Source organism: Peromyscus californicus, unplaced genomic scaffold (assembly GCF_007827085.1).
Source record: "Peromyscus californicus insignis strain IS unplaced genomic scaffold, ASM782708v3 Scaffold_11__1_contigs__length_118956290, whole genome shotgun sequence".
NCBI lineage: Eukaryota > Metazoa > Chordata > Mammalia > Rodentia > Cricetidae > Peromyscus > Peromyscus californicus.
Window position 1 is genome coordinate 50,191,656 of NW_026294402.1, and position 16,356 is coordinate 50,208,011.

A 16,356-nucleotide genomic window follows, 5' to 3' on the forward strand; every position below is an offset into this window, starting at 1 on the left:
AAATCAACAAGATAGACAAGCCCTTTTCCAAATTAACCAAAGGCAGAGACAGAATAAACAAATTAACAAAAATCAGAAATGAAAAGGGGGACATAACAACAGACACTGAGGAAATCCAGAGAATCATTAGGTCATACTCAGAAAAGCTGTACTCTACAAAATTGGAAAATCTAAAAGAAATGGACAGTTTTCTGGATAGGTTTCACATACCAAAATTAAATGAAGATCAGATAAATAATTTAAACAGACCTATAACCCCATACAGAAATAGAAGCAGTCATTAAAAGTCTCCAAACTAAAAAAAAGCCCAGGGCCAGATGGTTTTAGCACAAAATTCTTCCAGAATTTCAAAGAAGAGCTAATACCAATAAATTGTTTCACACAATAGAAACAGAAGGAACACTGCTAAACTCTTTTTATGAGGCTACAATTACCCTGATACCCAAACCACAGAAAGATGCAACAAAGAATGAGAATTACAGACAAATCTCTCTCATGAACACTGATGAAAAAATTCTCAATAAAATACTAGCAAACCGAGTCCAAGAACATCAAAAAAAAAAAAAAAAAAAATCATCCGCCATGATCAAGCAGGCTTCATCCCAGAGATGCAGGGGTGGTTTAACAAATGAAACTCTGTCAATGTAATACACCATATAAACAAACTGAAAGAAAAAAATCCACGTGATCATCTCATTAGATGTTGAAAAAGTCTTCAACAAAATCCAACACCCCTTCATGATAAAAGTCTTGGAGAGATAAGGGATACAAGGAACATACCTAAACATAATAAAAACAATATACAGCAATCCGACAGCGAACATCAAACTAAATGGAGAGAAACTCAAAATGATTCCACTGAAATCAGGAACAAGACAAGGCTCTCCATATCTATTCAATATAGTATTCAAAGTTCTAGCTAGAGCAATAAGACAAAAAAAAAGGAGATCAAGGGGATACAAACTGGAAAGGAAGAAGTCAAACTTTTGCTATTTGCAGATGATAAGATAGTATACCCCAAAAATTCTACAAGGGAACTCCTTCAACTGATAAACACCTTCAGTAATGTGGCAGGATACAAGATTAACTAAAAAAAATATCAGTAGCCCTCCTATATACAAGTAATAAACGGGCTGAGAAAGAAATCAGGGAAATATCACCCTTTACAAAAGCCACAAATAACATGAAATATCTTGGGGTAACTCTAACCAAACAAGTGAAAGACCTGTATGACAAGAACTTTAAGTCTCAAAAGAATCCTGTACAAGAAAGGAACTTCTAGAGGCATCTCCATCCCTTACCTCAAGCTCTACTACAGAGCTATAGTAATAAAAACAGCTTGGTACTGGCATAAAAACAGACATGTGGATCAATGGAATTGAATTGAAGACCCTGACATTAATCCACACACCTATGAACATCTGATTTTTGACAAAGAAGCCAGAACTGTACAATGGAAAAAACAAATGATGCTAGCATAACTTCTTCAACATGTAGAAGTTTGCAAATACATCCCTATCTATCATCATGCACAAAATTCAAGTCCAAGTGTCAAAGACCTCACTATAAAACCAGTTACACTGAACCTGATAGAAGAGAAAGTGAGAAGTAGCCTTGAATGCACTGGCACAGGAAACCGCTTCCTAAATATAACACCAATAGCACTGACACTGAGAGCAACAATTAATAAATGGGACCTCCTGAAACTGAGAAGCTTCTGTAAGGCAAAGGACACAGAAAATAAGAAAAACTGCAGCCTACAGAATGGGAAAAGATCTTCACCAACTCCACAATACACTGTACCCTTTATCTTTCACATTTTTTCACACTACATTCCACACAAGAACGTTTTATTTTCATGGTAGTGGCTTATTTTAATTCAAACAAAGAACTTTAGTTTCATTAACTTTACTACAAGCACTGTTTAATCCTTCATGGATGAGTAAAACTCCACATTGTTTATATCACATTTTTGATGATGTCAGTTGAGCTGATGCTAAGTGATGCCTGCCATAGCATGGCTATGATGAACTACACCACAACTGTGAGCATAGAGCAATCCTCTATAGGAAACTGGCTTTGGTGTTTGAACGGTACACCCAGAGCTGGTACCATGTTAAAGGTCTATTTTTGTTCTCTGAGAAGTCTTCATGTGGGTGGACTCATTTACTTCCCATAGACAGAGTATAAGAGTTTCTTTTCCCTACATCTCATGTTATTGTTTTCTTGGTGACAGCCATTCCAACAAGAAAAGAGAGAATCTCAGTATAATTTTTCCAATATAGAATGGATGAAGATACTGTAAGGTGTCCTATATATTTAATGATCAGGTGTATTTTTCCATGTTAAAAAGCATCTATTCAGTTCTATTGTCCGTTTTTTTCTTATTGGATTATTAGGTCTTGTAGAAATAATAATTCCCATCAGATAAATAGCTGATAAAAATATTTTGTATTTTGTAGGCTATCTTATTGTTTCCTTTGCTATGCAAATTTTTTTGTAATTTCATGAAATCTCATTTGTCAATTCTTGATCTTATTCTCTGAAATAATGAAATTCTATTTAGACAGTCATTGCTTATGCCTATTACCTGGAAATGTTTCCCAATGTTTTCTTCTAGTAGTTTCAAATTTCTGTCATTGTATTAAAGCAGGTTTTTTATTTTTGGTCCCCTCCACATGTTTTGAATTAATTTTTGTACTGGGGTAGGAAGGGTAGGAATCTAGAGTCAGTCTTTTACATTTCAATAGCCTGTTTTCCTAGCACTAGAAGGTGAACAGATTTTCTTGCCTATATCTTTCTTGGGTACCTTAGAAAAGAATAAACAGTTCTTTAGGCTTACTTTTGGATCAACTATACTATTCAACAGTCTGTATGATGGTTTTTATTCCAGTACCAAGATGGTTTTGTTAATATACCTCTATAATATGGTTTGAAATCAGGGGTTGTGATACATCCAACAGTACTTGTGATATAGGACTTATTTGGCTATTCAAGGTCTTTGTTGTTTCCATATGAAATGTAGGATGTATGTTCTATTTCTGTGGTATTTTGATTGAGATTGAATTAAATCTGTATATTGATTTATGTAACATGGCCATTTTAACAACAGTCTGTCAACCATGGGCATGAGAGGTCTCTGCATCTTCCAGTGTCTTCTTCAATTTCTTTTTTCAGGGCCTCATAGGTTCCTCTATGGAGGTCTTCAATGTCTGGTTAAGTTTATGCCTAGGTGTTTAATTTTTTAAAGGTTACTGTAGGAGTTAGCTATTGGTATATAGAAAAGCTACCAATCTGTAAGCTCATTTTGTGTCCTGTTACTTACCTGCAAGTGTTTAGAACAGCTAAGAATCTTCTGGTAGAGCTTTTAGGGGCTTTCAATGAATGGGATTATATCACTTGCAGACAGGGCACTTTGACTTCTTTTCCTATTTGTATTCCTCTTATTTCTCTTTCTTGCTTTACTTCTATGGCTAAGATTTCCTCTTGTTCTCCCCCTCCTTCCCCCTACCTCTTCAAAAAGAGAAGTGATAGTGGATACCGACTTTCAAGAAAATGTCTTTTGTTTTTTTCACCATGAGTACAACTTTAGCTACAGGTCTGCCATAGAGAACCTTTATTGTATTGAGGTATTATCCTACTTCTTGTTTCTTGAGGTCTTTATCAAGACAGAAAGTTGGATTTTGTGAAAGGCTTTTTCTTTATCTTTTAATATATATTAGTATAATATATTATATAATATATTATGTTTACCATGCCACATATGTTGAACCATCCTTAAATTACTGTAATGAATTCAACTTGATCATGATCTATGATTTTTTAATGTGTTTCTAAATTTGGTTTATAAGCACTTTTTAGAGGATTTTTGCATTTGTGTTTATCAATTAAATTTGTTGATATTTTGATTTTGAGCTGTTATGTCTTTATTCAAGGCACTACTGGCTTCATAGAATGAGTCTCTAATTGTTCTTTCTTTATTTTGTGGAATAGTCTGAGAAGTAATGATGCCAGCTCATCTTTGAAGATCCTGTAGGACTCGGCAGTCAACCTGTATAGTCCTTAGCTTTTCTTTGTTTGGAAAATTACATTATTACAATTTCAATTATTTGGTTTGCAGACTTCAAGAAATTCATGTTTTTAAACAACAAATCTGCAATCTGCTTGGTGGTGAGGTGAGTGTTGTTTTCTTTTTTTTTTTTAATTTATTTTGCAATACAATTCAGTTCTACATATCAGCCACGGATTCCCTTGTTCTCCCCCCTCCCGTCCCCCTCACCTTCCCCCCAAACCCCCCCCCCCATTCCCATCTCCTCCAGGGCAAAGCCTTCCCCACAGTTTGAGGTCAACTGGTAGACTCAGTCCAGGTAGGTCTAGTCACCTCCTCCCAGGCCGAGCCAAACAATCCTGCATAGGCCCCAGGTTTCAAACAGCCAACTCATACTATGAGCACAGGACCCGGTCCCACTGCCTGGATGCCTCCCAAACAGATCAAGCCAATCAACTGTCTCACCCATTCAGAGGGCCTGATCCAGTGGGGACCCCTCATGCTAGAGAGGCCCACAGAAATCCACAAAGATACCCACACAACAGACTGCTGGCAATGGTCGAGAGACAGCCCGAACTGACCTACTCTGGTGATGGGATGGCCAAACACCCTAATTGTTGTGCTAGAAACCTCATCCAACTACTGAGGGATCTGGATGCAGAGATCCATGACTAGGCCCTGGGTGGATCTCTGGGAGTCCAATTAGCGAGAATGAGGAGGGTTTATATGAGCGAGAATTGTTGAGACCAAGGTTGGATAAAGCACAGGGACAAATAGCCAAATGAATGGAAACACATGAACTATGAATCAATGGCTGAGGTGTTGTTTTCTTGGTACTGCTCACTCTTCCCTTTGCCCCTGCCAATGCATTGAGACTTCTGTCATTACACGTCCTGAAGATCTATCTCTTTTCTTGTTCTGCTCACTTAATTTTCTGGTTTCAGTTTGTTTTTAAATAAGATTGTTAGAACATAGCTGAAATTACAATGAATGGTCTTGAGGCTCTTGGTTTGTTTCTTTTGTCTCATTCTCTACTCTCTACAGCTGGGGTGGCTGCAAGCACTGGAACAGTCTTTCTCTCCTTCAGTTTCTCTTTCTGAAATTTTCTGTTTTTAAAAATGCTTGTGACTGTTTGTTATTGAAATATAAGTGCCTTTCCACTATCATCCACAGCCCAAACAGCTTTCCAGCTGTTTTCATCCTATTCTACAGAGTGACTAACATTAGTGATTGGCACTCTACCAGTCCACTATGTCCATCTAAATCACCAATACCTTTCTGGCTCCTAGGGTATAGTATTTTCCCTATTAATTTCCAGGTATCAGATCATCAAAAGGCAACAGTGGGTAGAGGTACTTGGACCTGGTACACAAAGGAGATGAATCCAGAGACAAAGCACAATTCCATCTTTACAAAGCACCAGCTTATGGATTCTCCTCTCCCTCCACTGAGAATCTATTTCAGTTTCCACTGAAAACTAGACTTCTTCCAATTTCAAGAATTTATTTTCTTCTGTTTAAGTTCACTCTACTTTTTATAGTGCCTGAAGGTAGAAGTGCAGATACCTCATTTTAGACCATCTTTTCTCAAATGTACATCAAATGCTTTTAATTATCTTCTAGCCATTTTCACTGTATCCCACAGATTCTGATTGTATTATTTAAGTTTCCATTCATTTCAAAAGACTTAAAAAATTTTCTTCTTAGACTTCATAGCTGAGACATGCATTGTTTAATCTCAAGCATTTGTGAATTTTCCAATTACTTTTCTGGGGCACTTTCATTCTAATCAGAGAGCAGATAGTGCATTGTGGTGATATTATGTTCCCAGAAATATTGTGCACCCTAATAAACTTATCTGGGGTCAGAGAACAGAAAAGCCACAATATTAAACATAGAGGTTAGGCAGTGGTAGCACACGCCTTTAATCCTATCACTGGGAGGCAGAAATCCATCCAGATCTGTGAGTTTAAAGCCACACTGGAAACAGCTAGGCATGGTGACTCCCACCTTTAATCCCACAAAGTGAGCCTTTAATCCCAGGAAGTGGTGGCAGAAAGCAGAAAAATATATAAGGCGTGAGGACCAGGAACTAGAGCCTGGTTAAGCTTTCAGGCTTCTAGCAGCAGTTCAGTTGAGATCCATTCGGGTGAGTTCTCAGGAGTTTCCAGTCTGAGGAAACAGGATCAGCTGAGAAGTTGGCCAAACCCTTAGGATTCGTACTACAGTGCATTATTTCTGCTCTTTCCAACTGCGTTTTTATCTCAAATTCTAATAAAATCATCCTCAAGCTTCTGTTTGAAGCCATTCCTAAATTCTTTTTATTAACAAGACTAAGAACTCCAAAGGGAACCCCAATTTCCCCTGCAACAGCATGATAGTTCAGTCACAGTTTTTTTAAAAGGCAAAAACCAAAGAGAAATATAACTAAAATATGGGATAAAATACTCACTTTGCTTTATAAGGTGAATCAGAGCCAGAATTTTTGGTTTCCACTAAACTCTCATATTCTTTAGCCCTAAAGAGAAAAACATTTTATGATTATTCGTTATTTTATATCCAAATATAATGATCCAAAACTTTAGCCTAGTTTTTCCTTTCCCAGTACAGTATCATGCTGTTAGTGTGACAAATTAGTTCATTTTTAAAATCCTTTCCTGAAATGACATCAAAGCATTCCTGAGAGACTGAAAACGCATACTCTCTCATAAGATATAGATTGGATTCAATAAGAACACTTCTGAATTTTTATGCTTGATTAAGAATCATGGTGATGAAATCTGAAAAGCTCTATGATTCCAACAAAATAGTTGAGGTGGGTAACTTTCTATGCACCACAAGAAATACATAGTCTAAAGTTAAATACAGGTAAATACTTTTCATTTAACTTCAGAGACAGAATGTGGAAATAAGCTGATCTGACCCTCAAAGACTTGTTCCTTTGTTTATAATGAGTACACAATAAAGGTCCATATAAATCCATGCTGCCACTTCTCTGCCACTATCTATGTTCAGGCTAGTCTAGAGCAGGAGGTAATATCCATGATGAAGAAAGGCTGAGACTAAAGCAATGGAGTAATGCTGAGATAATATACCCATTCCTCCCCATCAGTTTTTTGAAAATAAAAAAAGAAACTATTTGTTGTGTGATATTTTGTTTGTGTTCTGACAAATAAGCTTGCCTGGAGATCAGAGGGTGGAGCTAGCCATAGAGGCCAGGCAGTGGTGGCTTACACCTTTAATCCCAGGATTTGGGAGGAGGAAACAGGAAGATCAGGAGTTCAAGGCCACCCTGGGCTACATGAGATTGAACCAGTCTAAAAGAGAAACAGAGCTGAGTAGTAGTGACACACACCTTTAATTCCAGCACTTGAGAGGATCATGCCTTTGATCCCAGCACATAGGAGGCTCACACCTTTAATCCCAGCACTAGGGAAGTGGAGACAGGGTCTTCTCCACCCACCCCCCACCCCACCCCGCTTCAGTCTGAGGATTCCTACAGGCAGGCTCTCCCCTCATTCAGTCTGAGGATTCGTAGAGACAGGATTCCCCCATTCAGTCTGAAATTTTGTAGAAGTAAAAAGTCTCTGGTGGCTGGCTGCTCTGCTTCTCTGATCTTTCAGCTTTCATGCTCAATATCTGACTCCAGGTTTTTATTGTTAAGACTAATTAGGGTCCTGCTTCACCTATTAACTTAAATGTTAAGTGTGGATGAGAGCAATAGCTTGATTAGTAAAGTATTAGACACAAAAGGTTAAGGACCTGAGTTTCACCCTTACACCCCATTAAAATGCCAGGCATGATAGCACAAATCTGTAACCGCAGTACTCCTTCAGCAACATGGACGGTCCAGACAGAAGCCCAAGACACTAGTGGACCAGCTAGCTGGATGCACAGAGTGGTGAACAAAACTTCCCTCTGACCTCCAAAGACCCAGTCACAAATACAAAATCTTCTTCCTCTCTCTAAGATTCCAAAAATGGTATTCTTTATCTGTTGGAACATTTTTGCCATGGAGTCTATTACTTTACCAATATTATTTTCTTTATGGTATGGTTTATATGAAACATATGTCTGCCCTTTTACATTAATATATCTATATGTTTATATATGAAGTGACTCTCAGGAAGATACAAAATGGTTTTTAAAATCCTTTCTGAAAATGTGCCTTTTACTGGAAAAGTTAATGTCCTTATACTTCATGTAAGTCCAGGATGGAAAGGTTACTTCTGCCATTTTGCCAATGTTTCTATATATTTTATTACCTTTGCCTCTTACTGACTCCATTACTCCTTTTTTGAAAGTTAAATCAATATTTTCTGTCCCCTCCCCTCTCATGAACCTGACTGTATGGTGTGGTGAATGTACATATGTATATGTGTTTAAATGTTGCCATAGTGGACAGAAACCACTGAAACCGTCACATAAAATAATTCTTTCCTTTACATTGTTCTCATCAGGAATGTTACCACAGTAATGAGAAACTGACCAACTCAAATATGACCAATAGACATATTCTTTCTAAATATTTCCTGTTTGCATTTGGTGGACTCCATGGATAACCTGATATGGGAGCCATCTGTGCAAATAACACAGTGTTTTCACTGACATAGTTTTACAGTATTGTTTTATACAGTTGTCTTTAAAACCAAACGGGAAAAATAGAGGGTAAAAACCAAGGTATAAGAACAACAAATTTTATAATTATCTAAGTAGTTGTCTTTACAATGTTGGGTTGTCAAATAAATATAGTGTACACAGAATGTAACATTTTGGTCAATGATAGCCCACATGTGATAATAGAGATGAAAAATTCTTATTATCTAATGATGATATAGACATTCTAGTGTGCATTACTCACTGATTGGAGCTGTTAATAGTATAAAAATCCTACTACATAAAAAATGTGGAGTGTATAGAATGCACAATTATGTATAGTATATAATACTTGATAACAATAACACATGACTATGTCACTGCTTTTATATGTAGTATTTATAATTTTTTCTGTTTTCAATTACTTTAGCAAAAAGTAAATACTTCCTATAAAACAACATTCCTTGCCTGGCAGCAGACTCTCCATCTTGTGTTGATTGTATCTCTTGATTGTATCAAGATATCACACCTAGTGATAAACATATACCACCTGGGTTTGAGTAAGTACTATTTATTGTGCTCACACAATGACAAAATCACCTAGCAACTCTTTCCATAGAACATATCATCATTGTGAAGTGATACACTCATGTATATATATTTTGGGAATACACAGATAAAAATTTTAGAAAAATTATCATTGAATTGAATTTTGAATAATAATGTCTTAAGCTGATAGAAAAAAACAAAACAAAAAACAATGCTGACTTGTGTGTTTGCTTTTGTTTTTACAGAGTTGAGCTACTGTCTAGTTCATTTCCACATTTTAAAATTTTTAAATATTTAAAAATTTCATACAATATATTTTGGCCATATTTTTCTCCTCTCCCAATTCCTTCAAGATCCTCTCTTCCTATCAATTAAACTTCATATTCTTTCTCTTAAACACACACACAAATTAAATTAAATTAAAAACAGAAAAGTCAAAAAAAGCAAACACAAATCATAGAGTCCGTTTTGTGTTCCCTGGGCCTGGGGCCTGCCCTGGAGGGTGGCTGATTATATTTATAGCCTCTCCTAGCAGCGATCAATTGCAAATAGCTTCTCAGTTAGGGGTTGGGGCTTTTATCCCACCTCCCTTTCTCCATATTGGGATTTTGTCTGGTTTGAACTTGTACAACTCTTAGGGATGCTGTCATAGTTTCTGTGAATTCCTATGTATATCAGCCTTGTTGTGTCTAGAAGATACTGTTTCCTAGGAGTTGCCCAGCATCTCTGACTCTCACATTCTTTCTGCCTCCTCTTCCACATAGATGGCTTAGCCATTTCAGTCTGAAGGACTCCCTGGGGAATTTTCCAACAGGTAAGTCGGCTAAAATCAAATTCAGTTTTTATATGTAAGATAGTGTTCTTCTTCCATTTATGAAAGTCAGTTTTGCCAGACAGAATTCTTGACTACAGATAAAAACAAAACAAAAATACCAGCCCCTCAAAAAAAAACAGAACACACCAATGAATACACAACTATCATTTTCCTTTTCTGATCTTTATAGCCACTCCTCCTTGCCCATCCCTGTAAACATGTTCAAATGGGGTGACAGCAATAAACATATCTTTCTTTAGTACTGAAAAGTATCAGCAGTTTGGACATTAATGTCCCACAAAGGCCATGTTCCTACAGGCACATACACTAGTCTGTGGTGGGATATTAGGACACTAGCATCTCCTCCTCTTCTTCTCTTCCTGCCTCCTGGCCACCAACAGATGACTAGGCTTCCACCTATTATATATTGTACTGCTATAGTCTTAAAATAAGAGGACCAACATGCAAAACAAACTAAAACATTTGAAACTGTAACTAAGCTTAGGTATTTGTTACAGCGACAGAAAACTAAATAATACAAATGAGAATGGTTCAGTAATTCATCACTATGTGTTATACGCCCTCTAAGATTTTGGTTGACAATTCTACCAATTTTTGAAATTTTTATTCCACCTTGCCAAGAATTTTCCTTTCACTTTTTTGTGGTATATTACATTAATTTTATATGTTGATCTATCTTTGAATTGAAAGGGGAAAAGGCCATTGTTTTTTGGTGTAAAATTCTTTAAATACACTGGTAAATATGGCCTGATAGCATTTTCTTTTAGATATGACAACAATTGTCCACAATCAATTTTAGCCTAAGCAAATAAGTTAGAAAGTATTCCCTTTAATTTTTTTTTAGAAGAGTTTGGGATGGGTTTCTATTAGTTTCTCTTTGAATGGTGGTGATACAATTAAAATCTGGAGTTTTTCTTTTTTTTTTTTCTTTTTTTGTTTTGTTTTTCGAGACAGGGTTTCTCTGCGTAGTTTTGGAGCCTGTCCTGGAACTGCTCTGTAGCCCAGGCTGGCCTTGAACTCACAGAGATCCGCCTGGCTCTGCCTCCAAGTGCTGGGATTAAAGGAGTGGGCCACCACCGCCACCACCGGGTGAGTTTTTCCTATTTTGATTTCACCTGTCCTCCTCTGTCTTTTGTTAAGTTTGATGACAAAGCATTAGAGAATATCTGTGAGTTCATCTTTTGTAGAGTGTGCTGAGCTTCTTGGATGTTATACTCCTATCTATCATAAAGTGTGTGATATTTACAACCATTAGTTCTTCAAATATTCTATGCCTGGTTTTCAGTTTCTTTTCTTCCTTAACTGGTAGAATGTATACATTTGCTGTACGGTCATGTTTGCTTTGCATACTACTAGATTTTCTTCATTCTTATTTCTTAGTCTTCTGCAAATTCAGTACTTTCTATTGTATTATTTGCAAGTTCAGCGACTCTTCGGCCTGATCACTCCAAATTCTGAATTTCTGCAGTGAGGTGTTTTGTGTCTGTTTTGTTTGTTTTTATCTTGGCTATTGTTTTTGTCAGCTCCAGATCTTTTTTTGATTGCCCCTTTGACTTTCTAAGTCTTTACCTATATTTCCATTTTATTCAGACATGGCACTCATGACTTTACATTATCTTTTAGTTCCTCAAACTTTTTTTTTTGTTGGTTTTTCGAGACAGGGTTTCTCTGTGTAGCTTTGCGCCTTTCCTGGAACTCACTTGGTAGCCCAGGCTGGCCTCGAACTCACAGAGATCCGCCTGCCTCTGCCTCCCAAGTGCTGGGATTAAAGGCGTGTGCCACCACCACCCGGCTTAGTTCCTCAAACTTTTGAGACAGTTTTTTTAAATTCTTTCCCTAATATTAGACCAACCATCATATGTTTCTCAGGGATAGCTTTTGTGGGTGGAATTCCCATTTGATTTTTTTCTTGTTTGCTTCTTTGTATGCCCTGTACTTTGTTGTTGAAAACTAGATGTTTGAATCCAATAGTATGAAAGTTCAATAAGTCAGATTTTCCACATGCATAAAGTTTATTATTATTTGTTTTGATTATATTTTTGTACAGTCTCTGTACCACAGATTGGGCTGACTTAAGGTCTTTTGAAGTTTTGCTTGAACCTGAGATTTTCTCTGGCAAATGTAGTCACTTTCTGATTATTTTCATATATATTAGTGATATATTTACATATTTCATATATATTACTGATATATCAGTATATATACATACATATATGTATGTATTTTGATATATTTTGGTGGACCAACTCTTTAATGTCTAGCTCTCTAGAAGGATAAACTGTATGGAGACAGAAAATGTTTGTGGCCACTTATAAATCCATGATCATATACTTCAGGCAGAGTGGAAAGGCTCTCAAGAAATGGCAGGCCACAGTGACTATATCCTGTTTCCACCTGTCTGACCACTAAAAACCAGTGATCATAACAGAGGATTTTATTAGAAAAAGTGACTTTTGCTTACCCTAGAATCCTCAAATTATTTACAAACTACTATAATGTGTATATGGCTGCCTATTATTGATTAAGAGTTAACCATGGATAAGTGCTATTGTATTGAGTTGAAATTGAAAGAAATTAACCCACTTCATTCTCTACACCTTTCTCCTGAAGTTGCGAGCTGTCAACAAGTTCCAGAGTCCTGAAATAGCTAAATCCTAGAGACTAAGCAATCACAAATGATGACTAGTAGAGACAGAGGCCCACCCTCTCATCTCCAGTTTTTCTTTTCAGTTACTTTCTAGAATTTCCATCTTGCTACTTAATTACCTACCTGTCTTGTACTATGTCTATTTTTTCCATTAAGAATTCAGTTACTACATGTGGTTATTTTAAATTTAAATTTCCAGTGTGATCATTTCAAACCCTTACTATACCTGAGTCTGATTCTAATTCTTTCTCTCTCTCTCTTTCCAATTGGTGTCTTTGTCCTTCACATGCCTTCAATTTTTTCTAAATTGCCACACATGATGAATTATGTTAAAAAAAAAACTATTATCAGTGGGGCTTTAATAATGTAGTAGCAAAATGTGGGCACAGAGGAAGCATTCTTCAGTTCTATCATTGAACTGCAAATACACAATGTCTCCCAGCTTTTCCACATTTGTTTAGAAGGAACATGACTAAATACAGTGGGGTGGAGTTAAGTGCTTCTCTTTCTGCCACATGCAAAGCTGCAGGGAGCTGAATGGGATATTTTTACTTTTTTTCCAAGGGAATCCTTGAGCCAGATAAAGTTAAGTGTTTTCTGTTTTTTCATATCAATCAGTGTGATAAAGGCCCAGCAAGTTAGGCCCTAATTACATAAAATTTCCTCACAGCAGAACTTAAAAACGGAAGGCTGTGGCACATTTTAAAATGGTAGATCATTTCCTTCTTCCTACTAGAAGGAGAAAGGTAATTTTCTCTAATATTCACTGTGAGAAAAGTCACATTGTAAGAGATCAAACTCATAAAAAGTATAAATGCCACCACAATTGGGTCCTGCTCAGAATTTCTGACTCCTGAGCTTTTCTACATGGAGTCTTCAAGGGTGATTCATAAATTACATTTCCCACACAAGTTTTCGTTCATGGATTTCTGCTGTCGTTGTATTTATCTTTGTCTGTTTCTCTGTCCAGTTAGAGGACAGAGGTCTGTCTTGATGTGTTATGGATATAAGAGCTACTGAATTTGGCCGGGCGGTGGTGGCGCACGCCTTTAATCCCAGCACTCGGGAGGCAGAGCCAGGCGGATTTCTGTGAGTTCGAGGCCAGCCTGGGCTACCAAGTGAGTTCCAGGAGAGGCGCAAAGCTACACAGAGAAACCCTGTCTCGAAAAACCAAAAAAAAAAAAAAAAAAAAAAGAGCTACTGAATTTGTTCAACTTTTGACTCATAGGGATGGAATGACAACTTTTAGAAGTTTGGTGCTAAAATTCAACAAGTTGGGTGAAATAGATAATCAAACTGAAAAGCACAAATTACCAAAACTTTACATCATTGGTAAAATGATACATGCACAATTAAAGTAAGAAAAATTCAGTATACAGTATAGGAACACACACACAAACACACACAATTTAGATTTTAAAAAATACAACCCTATGCAAACACAGAAAATAAAGGGAACTCAATTTACTGAGATCAATACTATATTGATAGCAAAATTATACCAGGAAACTATACAATATTTGTACATAAATACAAAAGTCCTTTTCAAACTGCAAGAAAATTGATCTGAAGAATATATAGAAAAGAAATTATAAGTAGTTTATATTAGGAAAAAAGGTCAGTTTAACATTGTAGAACAAATTGTACACTAAAAAAGTTGATGAACTGTATAAAATGTGAATTATATCACAATAAAACTGCTATAAACACTATGTGATTATACAGTTATATAGAAGCTTAAATATAATACAAAGTACCACAGTGACATAGTATTAAAAGAATGTATCCAAAGACTCAAAGAAACCAGTAAAGTAAAAGGGAACCAATGTAGTGGGTAGCCATTCCAACCTTGATCTGGAAGTTCCAACCCCCATTGAGGCTTCGGTAACTGTCACGCCTACAAGGCGAGGTCAAGAGAGGACACTGAAGACCTAAGATCCGCATGTGCCATCTCTCTTGATTCCTGGAGGAAGACCGAGCAGAGTTCTGCAGAGAACACCACCAGACTGCTCTGCGTCTTTCCCAGACCCTGCAACCTACCCATCCCTTCATTTGTAAGTTACGCCACTAAATAAATCTCCCTTTTAACTACGTGGAGTGGCCTTAATAGTTTCACCAGGAGACCAAGGTGGCAGGGGGAGAGCTCTAGGTGGGGAATGGCAGGTGCTATGGAGGGGAAAACGGGGAAAATGAGGTTTTAACTGGGAAGTGTTAAAGGCATTACAGGGGGTAAGAGGAATGATTAATAACACCAAGGATATTTGAAAAGTCACAGGGAGATCATATTATGTTTACCTAAGATTACATATAATACATTTATACTTGTACATACATGGACATATAGTTTGAAGAAGTCACTCCACCTGGGGTGACAGTGCTCTATCCAAGATCTTTGAAATCGTAAACAAACTCCTAACACTACTCATGAGAAACATCTACACTTGTTGGTCAGGAGCGCCTAACACAATATAGATATTGCCTTTGCCCTTGGCTGCCTCCCAGAATTTGAAGGGAAAGCCCTATTGCTGAAGAAAACCACACATTTTAGAAACAGGACTTGAGGGGAACTGAGTTGGAACTGATCTGGAAGCCACATCCCTAAGGACTAGCTTTCATCTGTCAGAAGGTATTATGCAAGCTGCCAAGGGAGAAGGGCAATCAGCAGTCCTATAAAGCCTATGAGACAACAATATCAATGACTGGACCTACCTGTTATCTACAATGGTGTAATAGTGGAACTTTTATCCTAGAGGTAAGCAACACATGTCTAATTGGACTTAAGACCCACTCTACAGGAGGAAATACATCCCTGGTACTGTAAACCTAGCCTACTACATGTGGCTAGAGAGAACATAGGACTCAATAGGAGAATTAATTACTGCCAGTTTCCTAACCCAATACAAGTTATTTTCTAAATAACTGCTCTTATACTCACAGATAAGTATAGTTCTCAACCCTCAAGGAAGCTTTTTGCAAGAGATGAAAACTATTACAGAGATATACAACTGTTTAAAATATAGAGAATAATGGTTGTGGAATGCCTCCTCACCACTGATATGCTTGCAACATAAACCCTATACCCTTAAGGCTCAGGAAAAGTTACAGAAGAGGTAGCAGAAAAATTTTGAGAGCCAGAAGCCCAAGACATCTCCTGTTGATAGACTGTATTACCTACACATGACAGACAAAACACTCCCATGAACTCTCAACAACGGGCTACATAAAGAAGAACAACATAATGACAATGACTGACATGCTAAAGCAGATGGGAAATTCTAGGCCCACACCTAGATGTAGAGGTATAAGTGTTCAATGGCTGCTGAAATGGGGAGTTGCCTCCAGGCAGGGATGGCCTCCCACATAGGTTGTTCAATCCCAAGTAGTCAACCATGAACACACACACACAGACACAAGGCTGAAAAGGACTCAGTAGGTTATAGACATCGTGTGCAAGTGTTCGTGTGTGTGTGTGTGTGTGTGTGTGTGTGTGTCTGTGTGTGTGTATGTGTGTGTGTGTGTGAGTGTGCAAGTATATTATTGTTCTTTTGTTGTGAAAAGACACCATAACCAAGGCTACTTATGAAAGAAAGCATTTAATTGGGGGCTTGGTTACAGTTTCAGAGGGGTAGTCCTTGATCACCATGGTGGGAAGCATGGCAGCAGGCATGGGCCTGGGGCAGTA

At 37.3% G+C, this 16,356-nt stretch overlaps 1 protein-coding gene across 5 annotated transcripts in view; it reads right to left on the reverse strand.

The window, feature by feature from the left end:
* Scaper (S-phase cyclin A associated protein in the ER) overlaps nucleotides 1–16,356 on the reverse strand; it is a 379,070-nt gene that overhangs the window by 214,247 nt on the left and 148,467 nt on the right. For all 5 annotated transcript variants that reach the window (XM_052760973.1, XM_052760997.1, XM_052760990.1 and 2 more), the window contains one exon: nucleotides 6,500–6,565. In XM_052760973.1, coding sequence (XP_052616933.1) covers nucleotides 6,500–6,565 — 66 coding nt within the window. The remainder of the gene's footprint in view (nucleotides 1–6,499; nucleotides 6,566–16,356) is intronic.